The sequence below is a fragment of the Hemicordylus capensis genome, chromosome 3 (genome assembly GCF_027244095.1).
Source record: "Hemicordylus capensis ecotype Gifberg chromosome 3, rHemCap1.1.pri, whole genome shotgun sequence".
NCBI lineage: Eukaryota > Metazoa > Chordata > Lepidosauria > Squamata > Cordylidae > Hemicordylus > Hemicordylus capensis.
In genome coordinates, this window is record NC_069659.1 from 104,847,262 (window position 1) to 104,860,123 (window position 12,862).

General features: G+C 41.7%; 1 protein-coding gene across 18 annotated transcripts in view; it reads left to right on the forward strand.

The window, feature by feature from the left end:
- DMD (dystrophin) overlaps positions 1 to 12,862 on the forward strand; it is a 1,901,967-nt gene that overhangs the window by 732,560 nt on the left and 1,156,545 nt on the right. For all 18 annotated transcript variants that reach the window (XR_008319265.1, XM_053308495.1, XM_053308494.1 and 15 more), the window contains 2 exons: positions 5,357 to 5,536; positions 10,643 to 10,818. Coding sequence is in view for 17 of the 18 variants with exons in the window: in XM_053308495.1 (XP_053164470.1) it covers positions 5,357 to 5,536; positions 10,643 to 10,818 (356 nt within the window). In the remaining variant the exon portion in view is untranslated. The remainder of the gene's footprint in view (positions 1 to 5,356; positions 5,537 to 10,642; positions 10,819 to 12,862) is intronic.

Below are 12,862 nucleotides of genomic sequence, written 5' to 3' on the forward strand. Positions count from 1 at the left end.
CATAGGGCTTTGAAGGCCATCAGGCTTGAGCACAGAAGTTAATAAGAAACTGGTGCAGTTGAGCCAGAAGAGCAAATGCCCCTTGTGGCCCACCCCTGTCAAGAGCTGAGCCTGTACTGTTTTGTAATAGCTGAAGCTTCAAAGTCATTGCCACACAGAACACACTGTAGTAGTCCAGTCAAGAGTTACCAGAGCATGAATGGCTGCATTACTGGCTGCATGAATGGCTGCATTATCAGATACTTATCTCAGAGAAACAATTACAACAGTTCACTAGCTAAAGCTGATGAAAGACATCTTGGCCACTGCTACTGTCTTAGAACCCAGAAGCAATGCTGGATTTGGGAGAATCCCCACAACTTATGCCTTGTTTAGAGAACAACTAGTGCAATCAAGGACAGGTGCAACTGACCTTCTTTGAGTCCCAGGATGGTCCAAAAGTTAAAATATAACTCTCCTAGGTCATAACATTTGTTCAAAGTCTGAATTATCTGTTTGCTTGCTTTTCAGGTAAACCTTCCAAAGTATGTTATATAAAAGCATTAAAACAATTAGCATCCATAAAAACCTATGCAACAAGCAACAAAAAGATTCTAGATCTTTACAGGTGGTGCTCTTAAATCAGGTCATCTAATAGAATTCATTTGTCTTTCCTGGATGTAATAAAATGGGGAGTTGGGTGGTACCAACATATTATGGCATGCACATTCCAAGCTTTGAAACAAGGAGGCTATTCTCAAGAGCATGTAAAACTGGGCTAAGGGAGTCCAGCCCTGTTTTGCATGCTGGTGAGAACCACGAGACTCGAGAGTGAGCCCGGTGGCTCCTCAGCAGGAAGTCTGCATAAATAGCAACCCTCTTAAATGAGCACTCACTTAGCCTCAGTTTTTTGGTTGTGTGTCTGCTTCGACTTCTTCTTGCAGCTATGGTGGGCACATCCGAGGGGGGAAGGGGGCTCCCAATAATGCACCATGAACTCATGCAATGCATTATTGGGGCTCTGGGGGTGGGTTGCTGCATGGCAGTGCTTCTCTGAGCTCAACCCCAGGAACGTCCGAGCAAGGCGCGGGCATCCCGCAGAGAGCCACTGATTATCTGGGCGGGTGATCTGCCTGCCCAGTGACGGGTAAGGGATCATCTGCAGCGGGGGGGTCAGGAAAACTCCCATTCTCATCAGATGGATCATGTTAAGAGCTTCAATGTTTCCCACCAGTTGTAGATAGATGTAGAAAAGCACCCATGAAATGAAGAACCCCAGGCCAAAGCCAAAGAGGTTGAAAAGTAGTCAGGGATGGATGAAACATTCCCCTCTCAACTTATATTGGATTATAAAGTTCCTTCCAAACAAACATTGGAAGAAGTAGGATCATTTTCGAAGTCAGTAGAGGTCTAGGCAAATGTTCTCCATTTCCTCCTAGCCCCCAAAGGTGTGCCCTTCCTCACCCTAGAAAAGTGTGAAGGAGGCTTCTTCTCTGCTCCAATTGTCCTGGCATGAAGCATACCAGGATTAAAGTGTGGGGTGTACATCAACCTTCTCTCTTCCCTTTGTTGATGATCCGGACATGCTGGGTTGGAAAGAAGGTTTTAGGGACTGGTGGATACTGTAGTTTTTCCAAGGGCTACTGCAATGATGACTTGCAGTCCATCTTGGTTTGGAATATTTATGCCAGGGTGGGAGGTGGGGAGGAAGGATCCCCTTCTCTACTGCCACTGGAGTAAGTAAATGGTCTGTTCGGTGGGGTTTGGAGGGCTGACATGGAAAACTGGTGAGGAGGGGCAGATTTATCTGAACTTCAGGCTTGAAAGCATACTTAGGAGCTCACACTTCCTTTGAGGTGCCAGTCTCTGGCACTTGTTTCAGGATCCCACTTTGAAGAAATTTGGTTGACTTCACTACTACCCTCTAGTATCAACACATCAGATAGGAGTTGCACATACCTTTCATCCATCTCAGGTAGTCTGCATTCAAAATTCCTTTCTATATCTATTATGCCCAGTCTGGATTAAAGGGCCTTGATTGAAAGACGCTGTTCTCAATAGCAGCCAAGCCCAGGCTTAAGCAGCCAATCCTGTGCTTGGCCTCCTGTGAAAACTGCCGGGATCCATATAAATTCTAGAGTTGCTGCTGTGCTAAACCCAACACTGAAGCCCGGTCCTTAGCTGAGGTTAAGAGCAAAAGTGCACCCTTAAACTGGCTCTCGGTATCATGTGTCAGCTTGAGCTGCTTGTAGCTCACACTGACAAGGAGACAGGTGCCTAGAGTGCCCATCCCGTGGGGGAATCCCCCAGTGACTCTGCTGACCTGCACTGCTCCCGGCAGCATGCAGCTTGCATGCAGCAGGGGCAAGAGCAATTTTCTTAGGTAAGATAAGTTGAACCCTGCTCCCCCGCCCCCCGCCTGTCCATGCACACAATCATGTGAATTGCCCTAAAAATCTCAACTTTGTATCTTGGGGCTTTTCTAACTGGCTGTGTTTGAATGTCAAAGTTATTAGGAACATCTAAATAGCTGTTGACACAACTGCCCAGGGGTAATCGGTAAAAACCCCAAAATCATGTTTGGGCTTTGAGTGGGGAAAAGTGGAGCAGTTCTACATCAGAATAAATTATTTAATACAAATGTTGGTTGCAGGAAAATAACTGACTTAGAAAGAGATGTTCAAAAACAGAGAAGGTTTTATTTGAGGGTAAGGGGTACAATGGAGTTATAGAGTCACTAAAAAGCAATATTATTACAAAAAATACATTGTTATACAATGTATTAACCATACAACTGGTAGGAGGAAATTTAGCTTAATGTCAAACCAAAGTAGCTTCTAGGCTGCCCACAGAAAGGAGGCTCAGAGAAACAGGCTCTTGGATTTAAGTGAGAAGAGACAGGGATAGAGGAAGCCCAGATTGGGGCACAGCAGTTATCATACAACCTTGTTTCTTCTTTCAGTAGTGGTTAGATCTTCATGGCTTGGGAGTGACTGAAGAACCTCTGGACTGGGGAACAGAGGGTAGCAGCAAAGAATCAAGGGAGTTAGGTAGCAGGGATAGATCCAAAGGGCATTTGTTCTTGTGAAGCCAGCTCCAGGTGGTAGCAGGTAGGACTGTGCAGATCGAATCTGGCAAGGGAGCCGATCTAGGACCTGGAAGCAAGGGTGGCCCACAAAGCAAAACACTGGCAAGTGAAATAGCAATTGTCCACTGCAGCATCCAAATAATGGATGACTCCAAGATGTGGTAACCAAGTGAAGAGCACTGGAGACCAAAGAGGGGGAACACTGGATCAAGAATCCAGGAGCAGATAAAGCCCAAATCGTGTCCCGAGAGGTCATTTCAATTGTCTTTCTTTCTTGACTAACGCAGTTCTGGGGAATCTCAAAAGATCACATTGTTTGTTGTCCTGTGCTACAACACAATGCATGAATAGGTTAATGGTTGGAAACACCTAGTAAGCTAATCAGCCTTTTAATGGGTACATTTCTATTGCCCACTCTAGCCTTCTCTTGATAAGGAGGGAATGCACATTTGCAAAGCTTTATCTGACTTCCCACTGATGTAATTGGCTTATAGCTCATTTAGGCATCTATGGAGGGGAGGTAAACCAAAGGAGGTTCAATCATACAGAGAGACCTTGAACGTAGAGTTAACTGTTGTGAGTAAACTTTGGGAGTCTACTTAGATATCCCTGCATAGGGAACACACGAGGCTATTTCCCTTTCACTTTGGCCTTTTGGCAGCTGCTAAATCTAGGGGTAACTGTCCCCACTGCCTACTAAGTGACTGATCCCCAATATGCCAACAAATGGAGAGCACACAATGCTGTGAGGCTCCTGAGCATGTCAAAAGTGAGGCCAATATGCCTGCAAACTTAAGCAGAAAGGCTTCTGGGAGCCGGCAGAAAAGCAGTGGTATCAACACAGTATAAGGCTGTTAGAAGACTAACATTTTCTTTCTAAAGAAATTTCACCCGAACAAGCCCATAGACTCAGCATATATAATGGTTTATCTTTCTTGTTAGAAATAAAGCATTTATTCTTCCTTGAAATTATAGCAGCATATGCCATTTTTCCCCTAGATAAAATAAAATGCATATTTGTATGAATAGTAAGCTGTAAGTGTTGGTAGTTATTGAGGCACTTCACACAATGAGTGTGAAGCGACAGATGGGGTTTGTGCAGGGACAGTGGGCTTAGCCTGCTATCCCCGCACACGAGCACACTTGTGGCTGGGTGGCTGAATGGGCTGCCCAGATGAACATCTGCTCCGGTCAGGCACTACTTCGCCCGGCTGCAGTTCTGTCGGGAGCTCCAGGGGTCAGGGGAACAGGAGCTGCTCCCCAGCCCCCTGAACCCCAGGAAGACACCGCGTGAGGATCCCCCCTCCCCTCTCCCCCCACCCCAGTGTGTCAACACACGATTAAATAAACAAGGTTGATGGAGCACTTGTTCCATTCACCTCGTTTCGGATAATGGGTAGTTCGGCGGGATAGCTGCTCACCCGCGAGCCTCATTGTTCTCATGATTGCTCAAAACTGGGCTAAGGGAGCCCAGCCCAATTTTGAGCAATCATGTGAAAAGTTCCAGGGTCAGCTACCAATTTATGCTACTGTACATTATTTTAGTGTCTTTGTCTGGGTTACAGATTAATATGGTTGCTGAACCAATAGAGTTTGTTGTTGTTTTGTGTATATATGTGTGTTTAAATAAACCTACGGAAATAACCAGCAATGGTTATTTCTTATAATAATTTTAAAAAGTATCACAAGCTTCCTTCGTATTAACATTTAAAAGTTTGTTTCATTTGTCTTTTAAATCTCTTTTGGGAGCCAATTAGTTTAAAGGTCATATAGGAAACACTGCTTCTAGAGTTTTCGTGTAGATTACGGATGTCCTTATTTTTAATATTACAGTTTATCCTATCCTTCATATGGTGAAAATTCCTTATATTTCTTCATCATTCTGTTAGACTTATTCGTTCATACATAAAAATGTGCCTTGGTCTTCACTTCTGATTGTCCGACTGCCACATTTCACTGTAACGGCCTTCTACTTTATGCTAATAAATTCTGCTGAAATACATTAAAGCATTCACTCCTAGCTTGACATACACAAAATAAAGTTGTAATTTGTGTAAAATAATTATTTAGAAGTCCAAGATACCACAGATACTATTTATTTACATTTATGTAATTGGTTTACATCAAAATTCATTGGTATTTGTCTAGGTGTTTGTATAGCCACTCTACAAACACCACGCAATTTAGTTCTGTTCTGTCTTCCATTTTAGCATATTTTCACCAGGGCCTACTCTGTTATACATTCAGCAGCACTTCTCTTCAGCTAGGTGACTCCTTTTGTTTTTACAGATCTTGAAAGGAGAACTGGAGATCAAGAGACAGACTATGGATAAACTGAAGTCACTCAGCCAGGACCTCCTGTCAGCTGTAAAAAATAAAGCACTATCTCAAAAGCTGGAAGGATGGCTAGAAAACATTGCTCAGCGGTGGGATAGTCTGGCGCAGAAGCTGGAGAGCAGTTCTAAGCAGGTTTGTCATAACTATCTCTCTGTTAGCTGATGACAGTTAAATCATATGCCAGGAAAGTGCCTGAAGTGGAATGGATGTTTGTTTTAGAACTGTGGGCTTTTTCTTGGCTAGAGTAGAGATGTGGGAAACCTGTCTCTTTATTGGCAGATGCTGGTAGAATGGTGGGAGACAAGCAACTGTGTCACAGACACATATAAGCAAAAAAGGGACAGTGGAATGTGACTTCACTGTAAAGGTGACAGGATACAAGGAAAGAGAAACAGGATAGCTACTCATGGATAAGGAAGAAGAATCAGGAAATGGGCGGTTTGGAAGCTGCTGATAACTGACGGAAGGAAGGAAGGAAGGAAGGGTTGGTGAGCAATTTCCTGCTGCTCTGCCCTGAATCGAAGGGCAGTGAGAGGGAGGGAGGGAGGGAGGGAGGGAGGGAGACTACAAAATGATTGCCATAAACCTTCCCTCTGTCAGAGGCCATGGGGAACCATTAGAGCTAGAGTAGTAAAATTACTGCCAGAACGTCCCTTCCCACCCTCCATCATGCCACGTAACTAAATTTTCATTCCATTTTGCTGCCTTGCCATAATGGAAGAACACATGTGCCATTTTAGAAGAAGAGAAGATCAAAGTTCATTCTTTCTTGCAAAAAGCTTGTTCTCCTAGATACCTATGAAAACATGTTGTCTGCTGTGCTTTAAGCACTGTCTTTGTGGAATGCTTAGCTCCCCAGGGGAATGTGGACCTTTCCTTAGGAAGTCTGTTGCTTATGGTTTCTGTGTGCATACTTCCTAATCACTAGTTATGGAAGGCTAGGATGGGGTGGTATTGTCTATTCATAACAGCCTCCTTGTGCATAATTTGTGGAAGAGGGTGTGGACCGGGTTTCTTCATGGCATTCCTGACATGGTTCCAATTTAGAGAAACTTAGTCATGCTTCAGTTAATTTGCCACCATCAAGTACTGAGTGAGTTTCAGTGGATTAGTCCTACTCTTTTGCTTTGGAGTCAATATCTGCCTAGAAGACAGTAGCCTACATCCACACTAGTGCTGTGCTAGCATAATGCTCTTGTACTAGTGCAAGGACACAGCACTAGTGCGAGGACACAGAGAAAGGAGCGTCCGTTTCAGACTAGTCCTTTCACTAGTGGAAGATGTTCATAAGCATTGTGCAACGTGATGCACAACAGGTTGTACAGCCTTGTAGCAGAACAATGCATATGTCCTGAAGGTCTTCCACTAATGGTTGCACAACATTGTGGAGCACCACAAGTTTGCACAACTCCTCAATTTTCTTACATATGCACAACTTATATTGATGCACTAGCGCAACACTAGTTTAGATGTCAGCCACTGGCTAAAGAGTGACACCAAAGGATGACTGGGAAAGAGACCAATGATGAGAGCAGAAAATTCTGCCTGAATTTGGTACCATGTGGAAGCCAAGTTATTGTGGCAGTTTCTGAAACAATAAAATCACATTAATCTCTAGTGAGGATATTTTGTATAGTTTCCATGGAACTATAATATGGGATATAATATAAATAAAATAAATAGGACTTAAGTTGTTAACTGATAACTTCTCACACTGATTTTAATGACTTTTACACACAATTTCTCAGCCTGTCATAGTCTTTTAACCAAAGTGAAAAGATCGCCAAAGTGATGTTTGCATTGGCCCTTATTGATTAGCTTTGAACGGTAAAAAAAACCCTCCGAAAGCATTGGTGGTGGCATTCACAGCCAAGATGTTACACTCTCAGAATGTTTTCTTTTTTATTGTGATCAGTTTGGTGGAGTCTAAATTATGCTGTTAAGGGAAGTGTCATAGCACATTGGTAGAGCACATGCTTTGCATGTAGAAGGATGAGGGTTTAGTCTCTGGCATCTCTAGTTCAAAGGATTGGGTGATAATGGGGAGTGGGGGAGCTCTGCTTAGGATCCTGGAGCATCATTACCAAACAAGATAGACAATACTGGGTTAAATGAACCAAAGCTATGACTCAATATTAGGCAGCTCCATAAGATAATACATTTTAATTAGTAATTCAGATTGGCATCCCAGTTGTCCAGTTACTTAAAAATATAAATGATGCTGCTCTTTGTTATCAAACTAGAAATAGGAGAGTATTCTATAAACGTAATTAGAGTTTAAGGCATTAAATATGATTAGCTTGACAACATGATCCCTTGTATGTTTGTTCAGAAGCAAGCTCCACTGCATTCATTGGGTCTTGCTCCTAGATAAATGTGCATAGGATTATCTCCTAAGGCTGAAACGGTAAAAATGTTTCTATGTAAGTAAATTGAACATTGAACATTTGTTGGTACTTATTCAGAGCAAACATATAGTATTGCAATGAAAATTCATTGGGAGCTGAGTTTGATCTGCCGCTTATGGATGGGGTCATGCTCCCTCGGAAGGAACTGGTACGCAGTCTGCGGGGTGCTTCTGGGTCCGAACCATTTCCTGATGTCCCAGGTTTGAGGTGGTGACCAGAGATGCTTTTTATCAGCTTTGGCTGATATGCCAGCTATGTCCATTTCTCGAGGTGAGCAACCTCAAAATAGAGGCACATATGCTGGTAACCTCTAGGCTGGATTACAGTAATGTGCTCTATGTGGGACTGCCTTTGTACATAGTCAGAAAACAAGTTAGTTCAGAATGCAGCAGCTAGGTTGGTATCTGAGTCATCTAGGAGAGACCATATTACTCCTGTGTTGAAGGAACTACACTGCCATTACGTTTCCAGACAAAATACAAGGTGCTGGTTATTACCTATAAAGCCCTAAACCACTTAGGCCCTGGGTATTTAAGAGAACGTCTTCTTCACCATGAGCCCCACCACCTGTTAAGATCATCTGGAGACGTTTATCTGCGGTTGCTACTAGCTCATTTGGTGGCTACTCAGGAACGTGCCTTCTCTGTTGCTCCCTCTGGAGTTTGGAATGCGCTCCCTGTTGAAATAAGAGCCTCCCCATCTCTGGCAACTTTTAAAAAGGCACTGAAGACAGATTTATTCACCCAGGATTTTAATTAGATTCATAGTTCTAATATTTTTAATATTGGGTTTTAAATTTTTTCAGTGTTTTAAATGATTTTAATTGTTAAATGATTTGATGATTTTAATGATTTTAATTGTAAACCGCCCAGAGATGCAAGTTTTGGGTGGTGTAGAAATATTTTCAATAAATAGATAAACAAACAAAATGCCTGACCGATTTGGACCAAATTTAGTGCAGTTGTGGAGAGAGTGAAAGGAAAGTAGTTAGATTAGTTCTCACTAGAACAACTTGTTTCTAATTCAGCAGACAGTGGCAGAATTCGTTTGGGGGTGAAATAAATGAACAAGATATAAATGAAAGGGTGTAAGTCACAATTGCAATGCATAGCTAGTCAGTTTGACAAAATGTAGTGGAAGTGGCTATTTGTACTTCACAGGGGATGCAATTATAGAAGATAATTCTTGTCCAGTTTAGCTAATTTGGACTAATTTTAGTTTTTGCTGAGGCAAGTTTCCTATTATGTGGTCTTTGCTCCAGGGGCACAGCTTTGTAACTGGAGCAATATGGTTTCAAGATAATTGCAATAAATGAATATAAAGGAACTTCCCACTTGGAAGATTATATTTTCGAATGCATTCACAAATCACAACACTATTTTTTAAAATTTTTTTAAGAAAGGACATCTTTTAGATATGTCATTTTATACCTATAGCCTATATCGTTTGTTCAAATTATTCTTTCTCATACTACACACTCTTTCTCTCTCCGTGTGTGTGTGTGTGTGTGTGTGTGTGTGTGTGTGTGTGTGTGTGTGTGTGTGGAGAGAGAGAGAGCACGACAGGAGAGTAAGAAACCTTAAGAGCTGTTTATTGCATAAGCTGAGTGTATTGTGGATATGAAAGCCATCTTCAGTGACAACTCTATTTATATAATTCCTCTTCAGCACAAACTGAAGAGGCATCGCTCCATGAAGAAGAGTTTTCCCTGAAAAAGGATTTTATCCCACCCAGCTTACTTCAGTAAATATTTTCCAAGCACCTGCTGAGAGTTTCTCCTCCACCTTCCTCTCCATTCCTATAAATGGATGCAGCCTTGCTCATTTCCATGTTGCTATGGCTGAAAAGGATGATGCCATGATTATAGAAATTGCTGTCAAATGTATCATTGTGCTGCTCTTGTATTGTTTATACTAACATTTCCCTATGTGAAGGAGAAGATACAGTTGCGGGGGTGGAATTGGATCTTACTGTGTAGACTGACTCGGAATCTCCACAACTGTGAAATGTTAGTGGTACTGGGGTTGCCAGGGAAGCATCGGGAAGACCATATGCCTGGATCAGTTGCATCTAGATAGAGAAAAGAGTTTTTGATTTTTTAAGAGTCTCCTGAATTTAGAAGTGATTTGAATAGCACTAGGACTGATTTTTTAAGAGTCTCCTGAATTTAGAAGTGATTTGAATAGCACTAGGAAGAGAAGCCTTCCCTGCTCTACCACTGAGATCTGCCTCTTTGGCTTTGTTCTTGTGGGTCAGGGAATGTTGTTCCAGGGTACAGGGGAAAAAGATGGCAGTAATTCCATCAAGAATGTTCCTTTTTTGTTGACTTGTCTAGGCAGTGACTTCATTAGCAAAACAGGAGAATAGGTCACTTTGGAAACACATAAAATAAATTGAATCCTTGTGAATAGGCAATGGTTCCCCTTTTTATTTCAATTAGTTTTCCAAAGAATATGCCTTTTTCTTGTTGAAGTAGCCAGCTTCTGAAGCAAAGAATACAAATGCACACATACATATTCTCTATTGCGTTTCACAAAACTGAACTTTAAGGTTTTGCCTTTGTTCGCTTGACTTGATATAAACAGCGCCATAAATACATTCGATTTGGGTTTCCTCCTGATTTTGATATTGACTTTTTCATATGTCTTATTCACCTAGCATGAGTCAGATAAAACAATTTGGTTTGAGTTCAATACACTGCTGTTTTCTTCTGAAGGTCAACTTGTGAACAAGGAAGAGCAGTTTCTCATTATTTTCTATTGGCACTCCAAACAGTCTTTATGAAAGTCTTTCAAGCAATATGTGACCTCTGTTTCAATACTTTTCACAGATTTCACAGGCTGTTGCTACCACTCAAACATCACTAACACAGACAACAGTAATGGAAACTGTAACTATGGTGACTACCAGAGAACAAATCCTGGTTAAGCATGCTAAAGAGGAGCTCCCACCACCTCCACCTCACAAGAAGAGGCAAATTGTTGTGGATTCAGAAATTAGGAAGAGGTGAGAACTAGTAAAGTAAAAGTTTGAAGGAATTTTTGATTTTAAAAAAGAAGTGTAAATATTTAAGATAATAATAGGAAATGGTTCCTTTTTTAATTCATTGTTAATGTATTATTTTCTGTAAAGCATAGTTTATTTGTTCAGTGTTATGGAGGTCTATATGATAGGACTTTATACAATTTTTGTTGAACATGTTTAATGAAAAAAAAAGGAAAGGATTTATGGGTTCTGATACGTTCTCTGAAAGATCTCCCCAAATGTTCCTTTTTAGTGTATTTCACTCCTATACACTGCTCCTCTAGCAGCTGCTTCCACACCTTTTAAAAGAACCAGTATGGTTGTTCTTGTTTCAAGATCTATCCTATCACATTTAGTTAAATGATGATGTCAACAACATCAAATAATAATGAGGGCAACAAACATTGCCCTCACTCTGAATAGGCAAACATTTCATCCCATTTCATAGTCCCACAAATGACTACAACTCCCCCCCCCAAAAAAAAACCAAAAACAGAGGATGTGCACTTCACAGGGTGAAAGTTGTTCTGTCGACATTTTTGTAATTTCACTATTGTATAGCTTATTTTTGTAAATCTGGTTATTGAATAGTTTATCAATATTTAAATAGCTCATTCTGTTCACTGAGGCCAAAGAATACCTGAATATTAACAGAAGTGAATATTGCTAACCATTTTTTAATTTGTGAACCTATTCAATTTACCCTCAAATGGTATAAGCGCTATCCCCTGAATATGGAAATGACTGCATAGCTGAAACCTCTTCTTCACTAATATCTGAAAGCACACTAAGTTGGGGCAGGTGTGAGAAGTTGCAGAAGTTGATTCTAGAGCATGATCTTAAAAGCACACGACACTCAACTTTTCTGTAGATAAGCAGGTACTGTATAGGTCTGGGTAGTGCCTACATGAGACCATCGGGGAGACTTTTGCATGCCAACTTGAGTCCCATGACAGGAAAAAAAGGTAGAATAAAAATGTAATAAGGGAGGTGGGCTCTGTAGGTGGGCTTTTTGCAGACACACTGCGGGGAGCTTCCTGCTGGTTCTTCCGTGCAGCCAAGCCCAGTCTTGGCTGTGCATGAGAACAGCCTCCAGGTCTGCCCAGGTCCACTTATAATGACCTTGGGGAAACCTGTTCTACATCCCTTATCTCATGTGTGAGGTTGGGGTAGACAATATTTTTGTATAAAGAGTTCCATTCTATCCATATAGACAACACTACATGTCATGATAAAGAAAAATTCAAAATACTGTACTTCTAAGTAGTTTTATTGCTTGCTTCTTAACTACATGGGATTGCAGTAGGGGTGTGCACAAACCTGTTCAGCATTCTACTCTTAGAACACCAAACAGGTTCAGAACCCCCATGTTTTAACTGGTTCAAATGTGCGGGCAGGGGTGGCTTTAATGACAGGGGAGGGGGCACTGCCCCACCCTTCTATGCTTCCTCCTCTGGTGCTCTGTGTATAAACAGTCCAGCAGGGGCAGCAGCATACCTTCTTGCCACCCCATCGTTTCAGTGACCGGAAGTGACTGGAAGTGATGTGTGCACTTCTGGTCACTTCTGGTCACTGAAACAACGGGGCAGCAAGGAGGTACACTGCCGCCCCGTTGGACTATTTATACACAGAGCGCCAGAGGGGGAAGTGAAAGGGGGGGTAGTTGCACCCTCCTCCATCCCTGCCCCATCAGCTCGAAGGGAGCTGGTTCCATACACATCCCTAGATTGCAGTGGATAGTGTATAGAAATTGTCTTGCAGACTGTTCTGGTATGCCAGCAATACTTTCTTTGGGATCATTTGTTTTTGGATGGAGATAGCACATTTTAAGAACAAGGGAATTAAACTGCTGGAGAAGCAAGAAGTTTACCCACTTATAGCCTATAATTAACTTTGCTATACTTAGCTTTCCCCAATTGTCTCAACTCTAGTTATAAATATTTTTAAAATCACTCATAGAATTCAGTTTTACAGAGCCTTGAAATATCTGTTGCAGTAATAGTATGTTTCATGAATCATGATGAAA